General features: G+C 38.7%; 1 protein-coding gene across 6 annotated transcripts in view; it reads left to right on the top strand.

Annotated features, from left to right (window-relative positions):
- Positions 1-14,279, top strand: part of JMJD1C (jumonji domain containing 1C) — a 346,762-nt gene that overhangs the window by 57,947 nt on the left and 274,536 nt on the right. Inside the window, exon 1 of one of the 6 annotated variants that reach the window (XM_023643802.2) lies at positions 1,298-2,056. The exons of 4 other annotated variants lie outside the window; for them this stretch is intronic. In XM_023643802.2, the coding sequence (XP_023499570.2) occupies positions 1,880-2,056 (177 nt within the window). In that variant the 5' untranslated portion in view covers positions 1,298-1,879. Of the gene's footprint in view, positions 1-1,297; positions 2,057-14,279 lie in introns of those variants that run through there. One more of the 6 variants, XM_070225721.1, reaches the window with a different exon arrangement.

The following is a 14,279-nucleotide window of genomic DNA, read 5'->3' as shown; positions in this document are numbered from 1 at the left end:
ATGTAGATCTTCTTACTCTGCCTTTCTTCTTTTCATATATTAGGTTGTTTTCACCAGGTTATTTTACTGGCTCCTTAATTCAGGATGATGTGCTAAGTATTATACAGTGTGCTGAAAGAGTGGACCAGGAAATAAAATTGCACAAGTAAAATTAAATTTTTCTCACAACTTGCCAATATGCATTTCTGCACACTGTTTTCCTTTGTTTTTCGATTACAGTTCTATATTTGGTCTTTACTTTAGCAGAGTTAGACCATGATGATTAAAATGTGTCTTCCTTGTAATTTTGGTTTCTAACCTATTAGCAGTGGCCATGTTTTCCACTTGGAACAGCTCAGCTTGGGTGTTTTAAGAAAGTGGATAAAAGCTTTATGTTTATTTTAAACATTCAGATTACTTGTGTAAACTCCTTTAAAAAAGGTAACTTTTTTCTCTTTTTGGAGGAGAGGTTTAGGAAGATCTGTAAGAAATCGACATTTATAAGTTTTTATTGGGCCAGAGAGTTTTTGGAGTTGATTATTAATCACTAATGGCCCTGAAAAAAAACCACAACTGGGATTTTTAAAACTACTTTTTAAAAACGCTGTAAAGTATGTGTGCAGTCGAACTGTTCACTGACATGTATAGGGAGGTTTGATTTAGAAGAATTCAAGTGTTGGATCAAAGAAGGAGGAATTGTTCCAAGTTGGAGATCGGTATGTGGATGGGTTGCAAAGTCCTGTTGTGATTGGATGGGAAGTAAACATAATTTATTTTCCTGAACTGTGATTGGCTAAAATCCTTTTCTTGCCATGGTCTTTTCTAATAACTGAATTCGGAGCCTTTCCCTGTTTTTGTTATCTGACCAGTGAGTTTGAGGTATGTACTGGTACTAAAAGAACCCAAATTGGCGCAGAGACAGTTTGTGAATTTTAAGGACGTTGACAAAAGCCCTCAACAGGGCGTTTGGCGTTCTTACAGCAAAGCAGTAACGAGGTGTAAATATCTCTGAATAGCTCAAACACGTAATTAGTATCACCGCAAATGGGAAGAATAAAAGCATGACAGTGTTCTGTTCATTTTTATTTAAAGTCGTGGACTGTTGTTCTGTAGTGACTGAGTTCTGTGAGCTTTTTCAGTTGAAAGTGTTGCTGTGCTTTGCTGCTGGGACTACAGCACTATTAATTCAGGCAAAATTCGGGCTAACTCAGACGGCGGGTGCAGCGTGTTCTTAAAAATATCGCTGTGGAGATGCGGTGTTTAACCGGGAGTTTATTTTGTGACCCAGAGTGGAACTGGCACACTTCACTGTCGCCTCACTCCCACTTCTGAGGGAGCGACGAGTAGAGAGATGGACGTCAGACGCTCTTGCTAGTGTTCCTGAAGGAGAGCATACCCCCTCTTGCCGGCCTCTACTTTTTAGCCTGGCTCGTCCCGCAGCCGCTGCCGCAGCGTGGGGCACTATTTTCCGTCTGCGGTGGTTCCTCCGACCCTCTCCCGCGGCTCCTTCCCCCCGCCCGCGCCGGCGGAAGGAGACGCGCGGGCGCTCACTGCCATACCAGTGGATGGGAAGGCGGAGTAGTACTGGCCGCGGCGCGGTGGCGGCGATCGGGGCTGCCTCTGGGGCTCCGACGACCGTGAGGGGATTTCTGTTAGGTTTTTTGTGTGTGTGGAGCTGCAGCCAGAGGCTGCAGGTCGGGGCGTCCAGGAGGAGTGTTGCTGACTGCGAGAGACCGAGGTCGCTTTGCCCTTCTGGGCAGAGCGTCTGGTGCGCCCCGGGTTCGCGCTCGCTCGCGGGGCCGCCGCCGTCCCCCGGTCCGCTCTCCTCAGCATGGGCGGCCGGTAGGAGCGTGGTTTCGCTGGTCCCCTCGCAGGGGAGGAGGCAGCGGCCACCTCGGCAATGACGGCGATGGCGGTGGAGACGCGGCCGGAGCTGGTGGGGAAGCGGTTCCTGTGCGTGGCGGTCGGCGACGAGGTGCGGTCGGAGCGCTGGGCGAGCGGACGCTGCTGGCGGGGCTGGCGAGCGGGGGTCATTCGAGCTGTGTCACATAGGGACAGCCGCAATCCGGACCTGGCGGTAAGAGAGCGAGCGCCCCTCCGTCTCCCAGGCCGCGCTTCCAGTCTCTCGCAGCCGCCCCTTGGGGGGCTACCTCTGGCACCTTGCTCAGCCCGGCCAACTGGCGGTCACGCCCCTCTGCCGAGCTCACGTTGGGTTTGCCCACGTCCCCAGCGAGGGTCGCCCCTTCCCCCAGTAGCTTCCCCGGTGGCAGCGGTCAGCGAGCGGGACTCCCCGGCGCCCGCCCCGGCCCCTCAGCTGCTGTCTGGGAGGGGGTCAGTCGTGGCTTCCCCTGCGGCGCCTCGGCGCCCGCGGAGACCTGACCAAAAGGCGGGGCTGCGAGCCCGGCGCCGCGCGGACAGGTGGGGGGCAGGGGGCGGCCACTCGTGCCAGGAGAGGGCCACTTTCACTAGCATCTCTTTTCTTGGGAACGCCTTAATAGTGCAGGGGTCGGAGACTGAAAAGTTCTCCCTAAGGTTGCTGAAGGGGAAGGAGACAAGGAGACAGACAGCTCTCTGGTTTTCTAGTCAGTCCTGGGAGTCTTGTGTGCTGTGTTGGCCAAGGCCGTAGCAGCGACAGTGCCCCGATTCAGCCTCTTTCTGCAGTGGATGGACTTCTAACCGGAAACGATGAAAATAAAAAATTTCGGTTTGGAGGGCCTAAGAAATTAATCTCTCTCTCTTTCGCTTGTTTTTTCCATAGTGTTGTGCTTTTTTGTTAGAAGTAAATAGTGCTGTAAAATTATCTGTTCCTGGGTTTTATACGATTTTAAATGAAGCAAGAAATATTGTAAATTAAAATATTAAATGCCCTGCAGAACCTTTAAGTGCTCTTTTCTTTGCTTTCTTTTCCTTCCATGTGACATTGCCAATATTCTGTTTCAGCAGTGTAGGAATGTACACCAAATTGAGACAGGATATGCTCCGTGTTCCAAGCACATTTTCACTGGGGGACAGGTTGGAGGTAAGGGGCCGAGTAGAGGCAAAACATTGACTAGGCTTCACAAGGTTGATTTATGAATATCTAATCCATGAAATTTGTTGGTGGTGCCCTGGGGCATTTAATTTTTCACTGAAAATTTCAAACTTGGGAATTTTTTTTCTTTTTGTCTTTATGTGGATTTGCAAGTTCATATTCATTTTAATATCTATGTATACATGTACATACCTATTTTAATATTTTTGGTGGAGTTTCTGAGTGTTTTTTAAACTGTTTAATGACTGTAGTCAGTGATGTGGTTTCTTGAGCATGTATTACTGCTGACTTGATATTGCAAAATAGGTTTGTTTTGCTAATAGGCATTTCGAATAGGAAATAAGCAGAATAGGTAATTTTGAAGATTTTGGTTGGTTATTCTCATTGAAAAGAAGGAAAAAGAATCTTCCTTAAAAGTTTCTGATCTTAATGGTTCTACAAATTTTGACAAGTCAGTAACTTTTTGTTTGTTTGTGTAAAAGGCATGTGCTGAGTTTATTTCTCCTCTTACTCTGATAAGAAATTGTCGTCTTGGCTTTTATGTCGAAGCTAGTTGGATTATAGTTTAGCATTTTAAAAGTTTTTGAAAACAAAAATGGGGAGACTTTCAACAGTGTTTTTTAGTAGATACCTGAAAATCAGGAGATATATTTTTAAATTATGAATATCATTGATGACAGTCAAGTTATCAAAGTTAAAAATACTAAACTTAATTACTTTCTTACGTGGAAATTCAAATGACATAAAGAGGGATTTACACATACATGTTTGTAAAAGGCAAGGCATTAAGCTAGGTATTTAAAAATGAAAAATATATAGGGATGGTGGGGATCGACTGGAAAGAATGGAGTTTTTTCAGATGAAAATGTTTTTTCAGATGATGAAAATCTTTTGTATCTTGATTGTTTCAGGAGTGTATACATATGTAAAAGCTCATTGATTTTGTGCACTTAATATCTGTGCATTTCACCATATGCAGATTTTATCTCAAAAGACATCTGTTTTAAACCATAACTGTGTGAACCTTTAGTAGTTTTCCTTTAACAGTCTTTATTTAACAAATTTATTTATTTATTTTTTGAGGAAGATCAGCCCTGAGCTAACTGCTGCCAGTCCTCCTCTTTTTACTGAGGAAGACCAGCCCTGAGATAACATCCGTGCCCATCTTCCTCTCCTTTATAGTCGGGACACCTGCCACAGTATGGCATGCCAAACGGTGCCATGTCCACACCCGGGATCTGAACCAGCGAACCCCGGTAGAAGCAGAACGTGTGAACTTAACTGCAGCGCCACCAGGCCGGCCCTTAACAAATTTATTTTTATTTACTTTTATTTGTTATTACAGTGTAATCTGAGGTTTTTTTAGCCTAGAACCTACAGTTTTAGAGTTACTTTCAAACTTTCTTACATTCATATTTCTTTTTTTTACTTTCACATTTCCTATATTAAATGAAACTTGGATCAGTTTAGCATCATCATAATGTAATTCCCCTTTTAGACTTTTCGTTACTGCTGAATAAATTTTAAAGAGCTTGATCAGTTAGACGAAAAATACTGGTAAATAGACTTTTTGTGAGTGTTTTTGTTTTTTAAAAATCTTACAAATATATCTACTTTAAAACTTGCAAATTTATTAGAAATCTTGGTTGTACATATGTATGGCACATGATTTAGAAGGATAACTATTAAAACTTGAAAATAGTTTAGGGATTCTTTGTCTCAAAAGTTAATCAGTTATTCTTTTTTTGGTCTTACATGTGAGGAATTGCCGTGTACATTAATTTCCTATCACTGCTGTTAACTAATTAACCTAACCTTGGTGGTTTAAACAATATGAACTGATTATTTTATTATTCTGGAGATGACAAGTCTAACGTGGGTCTCAGTAGGTTAAAATCAAGGTGTGGTAGAACTTTGTTTTTTTCTGGAGAATGTAGGAGAGAGCCATTTCTTTTCCTTTTCTAGCTTTCAGAAGCAGCCCACATTCCTTGGCTTCTGGCTCTCTTCCTCCTTAAAAGCCTTCAATATTAGATCTCTCTGACATTCTTCTCTGGTCACATATCCCTCTGACTCTTCTGCTTCCCCTTCCCCTTTTTTCTTTTTTTTTCTTAGAAAGATTTGCCCTGAGCTAACATCTGTGCCCAGTCTTCCTCTATTTTGTATGTGGGTCCCACAGGATGGCTGATGAATGGTATAGGTGTGAACCCAGGCCGCTGAGGGGGAGTGGGCCGAACTTAACCACTATGCCGCTAGGCTGCCCCATGCCTTCCACTTTTAAATGCCTTTGTGATCATATTGGGTCCACCCAGATAATCCAGGATGATCTCCCCATGTGCTAATTAACACCCTTAATTCCACCTGAACCTTAATTCTTCTTTGCCATATGATGTAACATAGTTACTGGTTTTGTGGATTAGGACATGAGCATTTTTGGGATGGCATTATTCTGCCCACCACACCATGGTAGCAAAAATATTCTTTTACAATATGAACATATATGATTTGATACAAACAAATTAAGGCTAAAATTAATTGTAGTTTTAGTGATAATCTCTATCTGATTTCTTAAGTAAATGAGCTTAATTGGTAGAATTTTTACTAGACTGTGCTCAGATAATTTCACATATTTTGTTGGTGACTTAAAAAATGGCTTGAAAACCTTCTGGCTTATCTATATTGGAGTTAGATTAACCGACAGAAGACTATCTGAACCCTTTTTATTCAGGAAGACCAAGTTGAAAAAGCTGCAATACATACATTGTGAGCCCTTAGCATGTTGAGTTGTTTTTTTTAGTCCTATTACTTAGGAAGCTTCTTGCCTTGGTGTATATGTTGAACGTTACGACTGTCCTATTTTTTGAGAAACTTTTCTAGAAGATGGACAGTATTATGGAAGGAAAACTGAGAGTCGAGAAGGAATGTTGCATAATATTCATCCTTGAATAATATTGTCATGCTAATTAAAGAGCAAAAATTGATTTACTCTTTGCTCGTTTTACTTCCCTTCCACAATCTATGAGCCATTTATTTATTTATTTAACCATCTGTGCATCCAGTCATCTACCCACCCACCTTCACTTGATGCTTATGGTGACTGCATCATTGTTTTCAAGCTAACTCTGTCTAAAGTGTGAGTATTTAAAAGAAATGTTAGCAGGTCTTTTCAATACCCAAAAGGAACAAAAAAATTATATTGTCTTTCAACCAAACACATCAATTTTCTTGTATTTTGGAGAAATTGATGATCACTTAGGAGTAGCTGACCTTGGAATGCAGATTTTTACTCTTCTAAACTGTGTACTTGCTGGTAAAAGTTATTTTGCAGATCTTATGTTTATGTGTTTTAAATATAAATAAAATATTCATGTTTAGGACATCGAAGTGATTTATGATTGATTTGTTTATAAGGAAGCCCTTTTCTATTTTTAGTTCCATAGGTTTCTGCTTAGCTGTCTCCTTGTTTAGATTTCATGTTGAGTTGATAACGTTTGATTCCCTTAAAAGTTTCGTTAGAATAATTCTTTAGTTAAGTCTGAAATTTATATCATGGCCTTGCAGTATTGATAATGCTAATTTCTGGTCGACCTATTTGCAAAACATTTAATGAATGATTTTTACTTTGTGGGTTAGTATGACCTGGATAAGTTAATCATAGGGAAAATTGGTTAGCTGATAGGTAGAAAGACTTTTATGTCTTATTTGAGTACATAGACTGTTTTTTCCCCTCTCTGGAATTTATCATTGTTATTGGTCCTAAAGACTTAGGTACAGGAAAATGAGTATGTAAATTGTAGCTATGGTGGCACATAACTTGTGCAGTTGTAACCTCCAGCTGGTTTTAAAAGAAGGTAATCTCCGAGTAAATTGTGTGAATTGTATGTTTCTGTGTAAAATTAAACAAAGGAGGTTTTTTCCCGCCTTTTCACATGTCATATATATGTTATGACACATGTTTTGGTTACATTAATTTAAAATATAAAATTTTTTATTTATCAGGATAATTGGACTAAAGACATTTTACCATAAGAACTCTGTTCTTACCTTCTTAGGGATGTCATCGCATTTGAAAGTAAAAATGTAGATATTTGATATGTTACTTTTTGACAATTTTCAAGTTATGTCCAAAGAATGTCTTCAACTCTCGAACTCATACTCATTTTCTTTCCTCTTCCCGTATTTAGTATAGTACCTAGCATTTACTCTTCAGTGTTTGGTAAGTGTTCATTGAATGGTATATAAGCGATTGAATATTATAAGTGTCTTGAATACTTTAATCCATACTAATCATCTCAGTTAGCTATTACTATTTACTCTTAATTTTGAATCTGTTTCTTTTTGTTGTTGTTGCCTTGTGTACCTTAGTGGTTAATTCCCCAATATCCATTATCCGTTGTGTGGTTTGACTAAAAGGGTGGGCCATGATATTCGTAAGCCAATCAGGAAATTGAACTCCTTTGGCTACATTGATGGGTGTAGGCCCCAAATAGGTTCAGTCAGAATGAAGCCAAGGATAGTATTGTGTGGGTCTGAGTCTGGAATTGCTATAGCTATTTTCCTCTTTTAAAGTAAACCCGTTTGAGGGCAAAGCTGACATACAGAGGCTAATAGAGTTGAAAAGGCAACCAAAAAATTGTGGCTGATTGAATTGTTTTCTGAAGCCTAAATATCACTGTTGGATTTTTCACTTATGGAATTTTCATTATGGAAGAATAAATTTACTTTATGTCTGTTTTTGTTTTTTCTTTGGAGCCAAAAGTGTCTTAACTGATACAAATAGTAATAATTCATTCCATTCTTTTTGAAAGCTTAATGAAAGATAAGCATTTTCTTGACACTTCTGCCTTATTATTTGATGTTAAGATACTAGCATTTGGAATAACTTCAATGATGATTTTAAAGAAGGGTGATATGTTCTGCTTTATTGTGTACAGTTGTTCCCAAAACTTGGAAAAATTATTTTAATGTGTACAAAACATATCTAATTTTCTAAATAATTAAAAATAAGAAATAACACTTGAACATTTATGTCAGGAAGGATGGTATAGACACTTCTTAACTAAAATGAAATTTCAGGAAAGAGGTATCATTAATATTTCAGAAATTATTAAGAGATGGAAACCTATACTTTTTTAGTTCACATGCCATAAATGTTTTATGTTTCTACTATATGTCAGTGTTGGCCAGATAAACAACGATAGATATACTATTCCTTATCTGCAATTCTGAAACCCAAATAGCTCTACCAACTACATGTTTTTTTTTTATTTTTTGTTTTTTTTGAATGTACATCATAATATATTTTGAATTCTGTATAGATTATATCATGTTTACCACCCAGAAACTAATTATAGTCCATCCTTTGACATGTGAGCCTAATCACCCCTTTTGCCCTCCCCCCTTCCCTTATGGTAACCACCAATCCAATCTCCAATGCTGTGTGTTTGTTTCTCCTTGTTTTTATCTTCTACTTATGAGTGAGATCATATGATATTTGACTTTCTCCCTCTGACTTATTTCACTCAGCGTAATATCCTCAGGGTCCATTCGTGTTGTCTCAAATGGCCAGATTTCGCCATTTCTTATGGCTGAGTAGTATTCCGTCATGTATAAATACCACATCTGCTTTATCCATTTGTCCCTTCACGGGCACCTAGGTTGCTTCCAAGTCTTGGCTATTGTGTATAATGCTGCAATGAACATAGAGGTGCAAGTATCTTTATACCTTTGCATTTTCAAGTTCTTTGGATAAATACCCAGCAGTGGGATAGCTGGATCATATGGTAGATCTATTCTTAATTTTCTGAGGATGCTCCATACTGCTTTGCATAGTGGCTGCACCAGTTTGCACTCCAACCAGCAGTGTACAAGGGTTCCCTTCTCTCCACATCCTCTCCAACATTTGTTGTTTCCTGTCTTGTTAATTACAGCCATTCTGACCGGAGTGAGGTGATACCTCATTGTAGTTTTGATTTGCATTTCCCTGATTGCTAATGATGTTCAGCATCTTTTCATATGCCTGTTGGCCATCCATATATCTTCTTTGGAGAAATCTCTGTTCAGATCCTTTGCCCATTTTTTAATTGGGTTGTTGGCTTTTTTTGTTGTTGGGCTGTATGAGTTTTTTGTATATTTTGGATATCAACACCTTACCTGATAAATGGTTTGCAAATATCTTCTCCCAGTAGTTAGGTTGTCTTTCCGTTTTGTTGATGGTTTCCTTTGCTGTGCAGAAGCTTTTTATTTTGATGTAGTCCCATTTGTTCATTTTTTCTTTAGTTTTTCTTGCCCGGTCAGACATGGTACTTGAAAATATGCTGCTAAGACCGATGTCAAAGAGTGTACTGCCTATGTTTTCTTCTAGAAGTTTCATGGTTTCGGGTCTTAACATTCAAGTCTTTAATCCCTTTTGAGTTGATTTTTGTGCATGGTGTAAGGGAATGGTCTGCTTTCATTCTTTTGCATGTGGCTGTCTAGTTTTCCCAAAACCATTTATTGAAGAGACTCTCCTTTCTCCATCATATGCTCTTGGCTCCCTTGTCGAATATTAGCTGTCCATAAATGTGTGGATTTACTTCTGGCCTCTCGATTCTGTTCCATTGATCTGTGTGCCTGTTTTTGTGCCGGTACCATGCTGTTTTGGTTACTATGGCTTTGTAGTATAATTTGAAATCAGGGAGTGTGATACCTCCAGTGTTGTTATCTTTTCTCAGGAATACGCTGGGTATTTGGGGTCTTTCGTTATGTTCCATATAAATTTCAGGATTCTTTGTTCTATTTCTGAGAAAAATGTTGTTGAAAAATAGGGACTGCATTGAATCTATAGATTGCTTTAGGAAGTATGGACATTTTAATGATGTTAATTCTTACAATCCAGGAGCATGAAATATCTTTCCATTTCTTTGTGTCGTCTTTGATTTGTTTCAACAATGTTTTATAGTTTTCAATGTAGAGATCTTTCACCTCTTTGGTTAAGTTTATTCGCAGATATTTTATTCTTTTTCTTCAATTGTAAATGGGATTGTATTCTTAATTTCTCTTTCTGCTAGTTCGTTGTTAGTGTGTAGAAACGCAACCGATTTTTGTATGTTGATTTTATATCCCTCTACTTGACTGTGTTCCTTTATTGTTTCTAAAAGTTTTTTAGTGGATTCTTTAGGGTTTTCTAGATATAAAATCATGTCGTCTGCAAAGAGTGACAATTTCACTTCTTTTCCAATGTGGATCCCTTTTATTTCTTTTTCTTGCCTGATTGCTCTGGCTAGGACTTCCAATACTATGCTAACTAAGTGTTGTGACAGTGGATGTCCTTGTCTGCTTCCTGTTCTTAAAGGGATAGCTTTCAGGTTTTCTCCAGTGAGAATCATATTTGCTGTGGGTTTGTCATATGTGACCTTTGTTATGTTGAGGTATTTTCCTTCTATACACATTTTATTTAGAGTTTTTATCATAAATGTATGCTGTATCTTGTCAAATGCTTTCTCTGCATCTGTTGAGATGATCATGTGACTTTTATTCTTCATTTTGTTAATGTGGTGTATCACGTTGATTGATTTGCAGATGTTGAACCATCCCTGCATCCCTGGTATGAAAACCACTTGATCATGTTGTATGATCTGTTTAATGTATTGTTGTATTTGATTTGCTAGTATTTTGTTGAGGATTTTTGCATCGATGTTCATCAGTGATATTGGCCTGTAGTTTTCTTTTTTTGTGTTGTCCTTGTCTGGTTTTGGTATCAGGATAATGTTGGCTTTGTAGAATGAGTTAGTAACCCTCCCCTCCTCTTCAGTTTTTGGAAGAGTTTCAGAAGGATAGGTATTAAGTCTTCTTTGAATGTTTGGTAGAATTCACCGGGGAAGCCATCTGGTCTTGGACTTATATTTTTTGGGAGATTTTTGATTGCTGTTTTCGATGATCTTACTGGTGATTGATCTGTTCAAATTTCCTGCTTCTTCTTGGTCTAGTTTTGGAAGGTTGTGTGTTTCTAAGAATTTATCCATTTCTTCCAGATTATCCAATTTGTTGGCGTATAGTTTTGCATAGTATTCTCTTATCTTTTGTATTTCTGAGGTATCGGTTGTAATCTCTTCTCTTTCATTTCTGATTTTATTTATTTGAGCCTTCTCTCTCTTTTTCTTGGTGAGTCTAGCTGAGGGTTTGTCACTTTTGTTTCTCTTTTCAGAGAACCAGCTCTTGGTTTCATTAATTTTTTCTATTGTTTTTTTAGTCTCTATTCGTTTATTTCTGCTCTGATTTTTATTATTTCCTTCCTTCCTTCTACTGATTTTGGGCTTTGTTTCTTGTTCTTTTCCAGTTCCTTTGGATGTGCTTTTAGATTGTCTATTTGGAATTTTTCTTCTTTGTTGAGGTAGGCCTGAAGTGCTATAAACTTCCCTCTTAGAACTGCTTTTGCTGTATGCCACATATTTTGGCATGTTGTATTTTCATTTTGATTTGTCTCCAGGAGTTTTTTGATTCTGCTTTGATTTCTTCATTGACCCAATCGTTATTCATTAGCATTTTGTTTAATCTCCACACTTTTGTGGCTTTTCTGGTTTTCCTCTTGTAGTTGATTTCTAGTTTCATACCTTTCTGGTCAGATAAGATGCATGGTATTATTTCAGTCTTCTTAAATTTGTTGAGACTTGTTTTGTAGCCTAATATGTGATGAATCCTGGAGAATGTTTCATGTGCATTTGAAAAGAATGTGTATTCTGTGGTTTTTGAATGGAATGTTATGTATTTATCTACTAAATCCATCTGGTCTAATGTGTCTTTTAAGGCCACTGTTTCCTTATTGATCTTGTGTTTGGATGATGCGTCCATTGGTGTAAGTGGAGTGTTAAAGTCCCTCACTATTATTGTGTTTCTGTTTGTTTCTCTTTTTATGTCTGTTAATAATTGCTTTATATATTTAGGTGCTCCTATGTTGGGTGCATAGATATTTACAAGTGTTATATTTTCTGGTTGGATTGTTCCCTTTATCATTATGTAGTGCCCATCTTTGTCTCTTTTTACAGTTTTTGTTTTAAAGTCTATTTTTTCTGATATAAGTACTGCTATCCCTGCTTTCTTTTCTTTCCCATTTGCATGGAATATCTTTTTCCATCCTTCCACTCTCAGTTTGTGAGTGTCTTTAGGTCTGAAGTGTGTCTCTTGTGTGCAGCATATACATGGGTCTTGTTTTTTTTATCTGATTGGCCACCCTATGGCATTTGATTGGAGCATTTAGTCCATTGACGTTTAAAGTAAGTATTGATAAATATGTATTTATTGCCGTTTTTTTACTTTTTTTTTCTGCGTGTTTTAGTAGTTCTTCTCTGTTCCTGTCTTTTTCTCTTAGTCTCCTCCCTTGTGGTTTGATGGCTATCTTTAGTAATATGTTTGATTTCTTTTGTCTTACTTTTTTCTTGCTTATTATATGTTTCTTATTTGTGGTTACCATGAAGATCCTATTTAATATTCTGTGTATATAACAGTCTGTATCAAGTTGATAGACCTTTTAGCTTGACCTCTTTCTAAAAGGTCTACTTTGTCACTCCCCTCCTCCCACATTTTATGTTTCTCAAATCACGTGTAGTCTCTTGTTTAGTGTGTGTCTATCTATTATCCTCTTATCATTGAAATAGGTGATTTTAGTACATTTGTCTGTTAACCTTCATATTATCTTCACAGGTAGTTGATCTGCTACGTTCAGTATATTTTTACCTTTACAAGTGATTTTATTGCATGGTTGTTTTTGTTGTTTTTTTTTTTTTTTGAAAATTTTTCTTTTAATCTCTATTTGTGGTAATTGCTTCCCCACTTAAATAAGTCCCTTTAGCATTTCTTGTAGAACTGGTTTCTTGGTGATAAACTCCTTTAATTTTTGCTTGTCTGGGAAGCTCTTTATCTCTCCTTCCAATCTGAATGACAACATTGATGGATAGAGTATTTTTGGGTGTAGGTTTTTTCCTTTTAGCACTTTAAATAGGTGGTGCCATTCTCTTCTTGCCTGTAGGGTCTCAGCTGAGAAGTCTGATGATAGCCTGATGGGCTTCCCTTTGTATGTCACTTGTGGCCTTTCTCTTGCTGCTTTTAGGATTCTCTCTTTATCTTTAATTTTGGACATGTTAATTATAATATGTCTTGGTGTGGGCCTCTTTGGGCTTATCTTGTTTTGAGCTCTCTATGCTTCCTGAACTTGGATGTCTGTTTCCTTCCTCAGGTTAGGAAAATTTTTATCTATTATTTCTTCAAATAAATTGTCTGCCTCTTTGTTTCTCTCTTCTTCTGGGACACCTATAATCCGAATGTTAGCGCTCTTGATAATTGTCCCAGAGTTCCCTTAGACTCTTCTCATTGTGTCTAATTCTTTTTTCTTTTTTCTGTTCTGCTTGGGTGATTTTCTCTAGTCTTTCATCTAGCTCGCTGATCTGTTCTTCTGCATCCTCTACTTTGCTATTGAGTCCCTCTAGTGAATTTTTCATTTCCAGTATTGTGTTCTTCATTTCTGATAGTTTTTTTTTATATCTTCCAGTTCTTTGCTGATGATCTTACTGTGTTCATCCATTCTTCTCCCAATATCTGTGAGCATCCTCGTGACGTTTTGTTTGAAGTCATTGTTGAGTAGGTTGCTTGTTTCTGTTTCATTTGGTCCTCTTTGTGGTGTTTTGTCCTTTTCCCTTGCTTGGAAAGTATTCCTTTGTCTCCTCATTATGCCTCTTTCTCTGTGCTTATTTCTGTGTATTAGGTGAGTCGGCTCTGTGTCCTGATCTTGGAGAAGTGGCCTTTTGTATGAGATGCCTTATGAGGCCCAGCAGTGTGTTTGCCTCTTGTCACCAGTCCAGAAGATCCAGGAGTGACCCCTTTGTGGGCTACTTATGTCCTTCTGCTGTGGCAGGGTTGCTCCCACTGCAGGTACCGAGGGAGTCTACTCTTTCCTTCCCTGGCCAGGTGTTTGTCAATCCGGTTTGGAGAGCCTCAGCACCATTGGCTACAAAGTCTATCTGCACAGTCCTATTGCAGGTTTACTCTTAATTGGGTTGGTACCCAGTGTACCTGGTTGCTAGGCTCAGAGGCTTACAGTTGTGATAGGCCTCAGGCCTACAAGGTTGTTGTCACTTCTCTAAGGAGTGTGGCTCAGTGGGGCTGGCCCTAGGCACAGGAGCACTCAGTTGTTTCAGGCTTTGGAAGGTAGGGCTGATCCTTTTTATGGCTATTTGTGAAGCACAAATCTGCTGCTGCTGATAAGCCTCCCCCGCAAACAGGAGCACACACACCATCAACA

The sequence above is a fragment of the Equus caballus genome, chromosome 1 (genome assembly GCF_041296265.1).
Source record: "Equus caballus isolate H_3958 breed thoroughbred chromosome 1, TB-T2T, whole genome shotgun sequence".
NCBI classification, from domain to species: Eukaryota; Metazoa; Chordata; class Mammalia; order Perissodactyla; family Equidae; genus Equus; species Equus caballus.
Note: the sequence above shows the minus strand (reverse complement) of the source record. Positions and strands in the feature narration are given on the sequence as shown.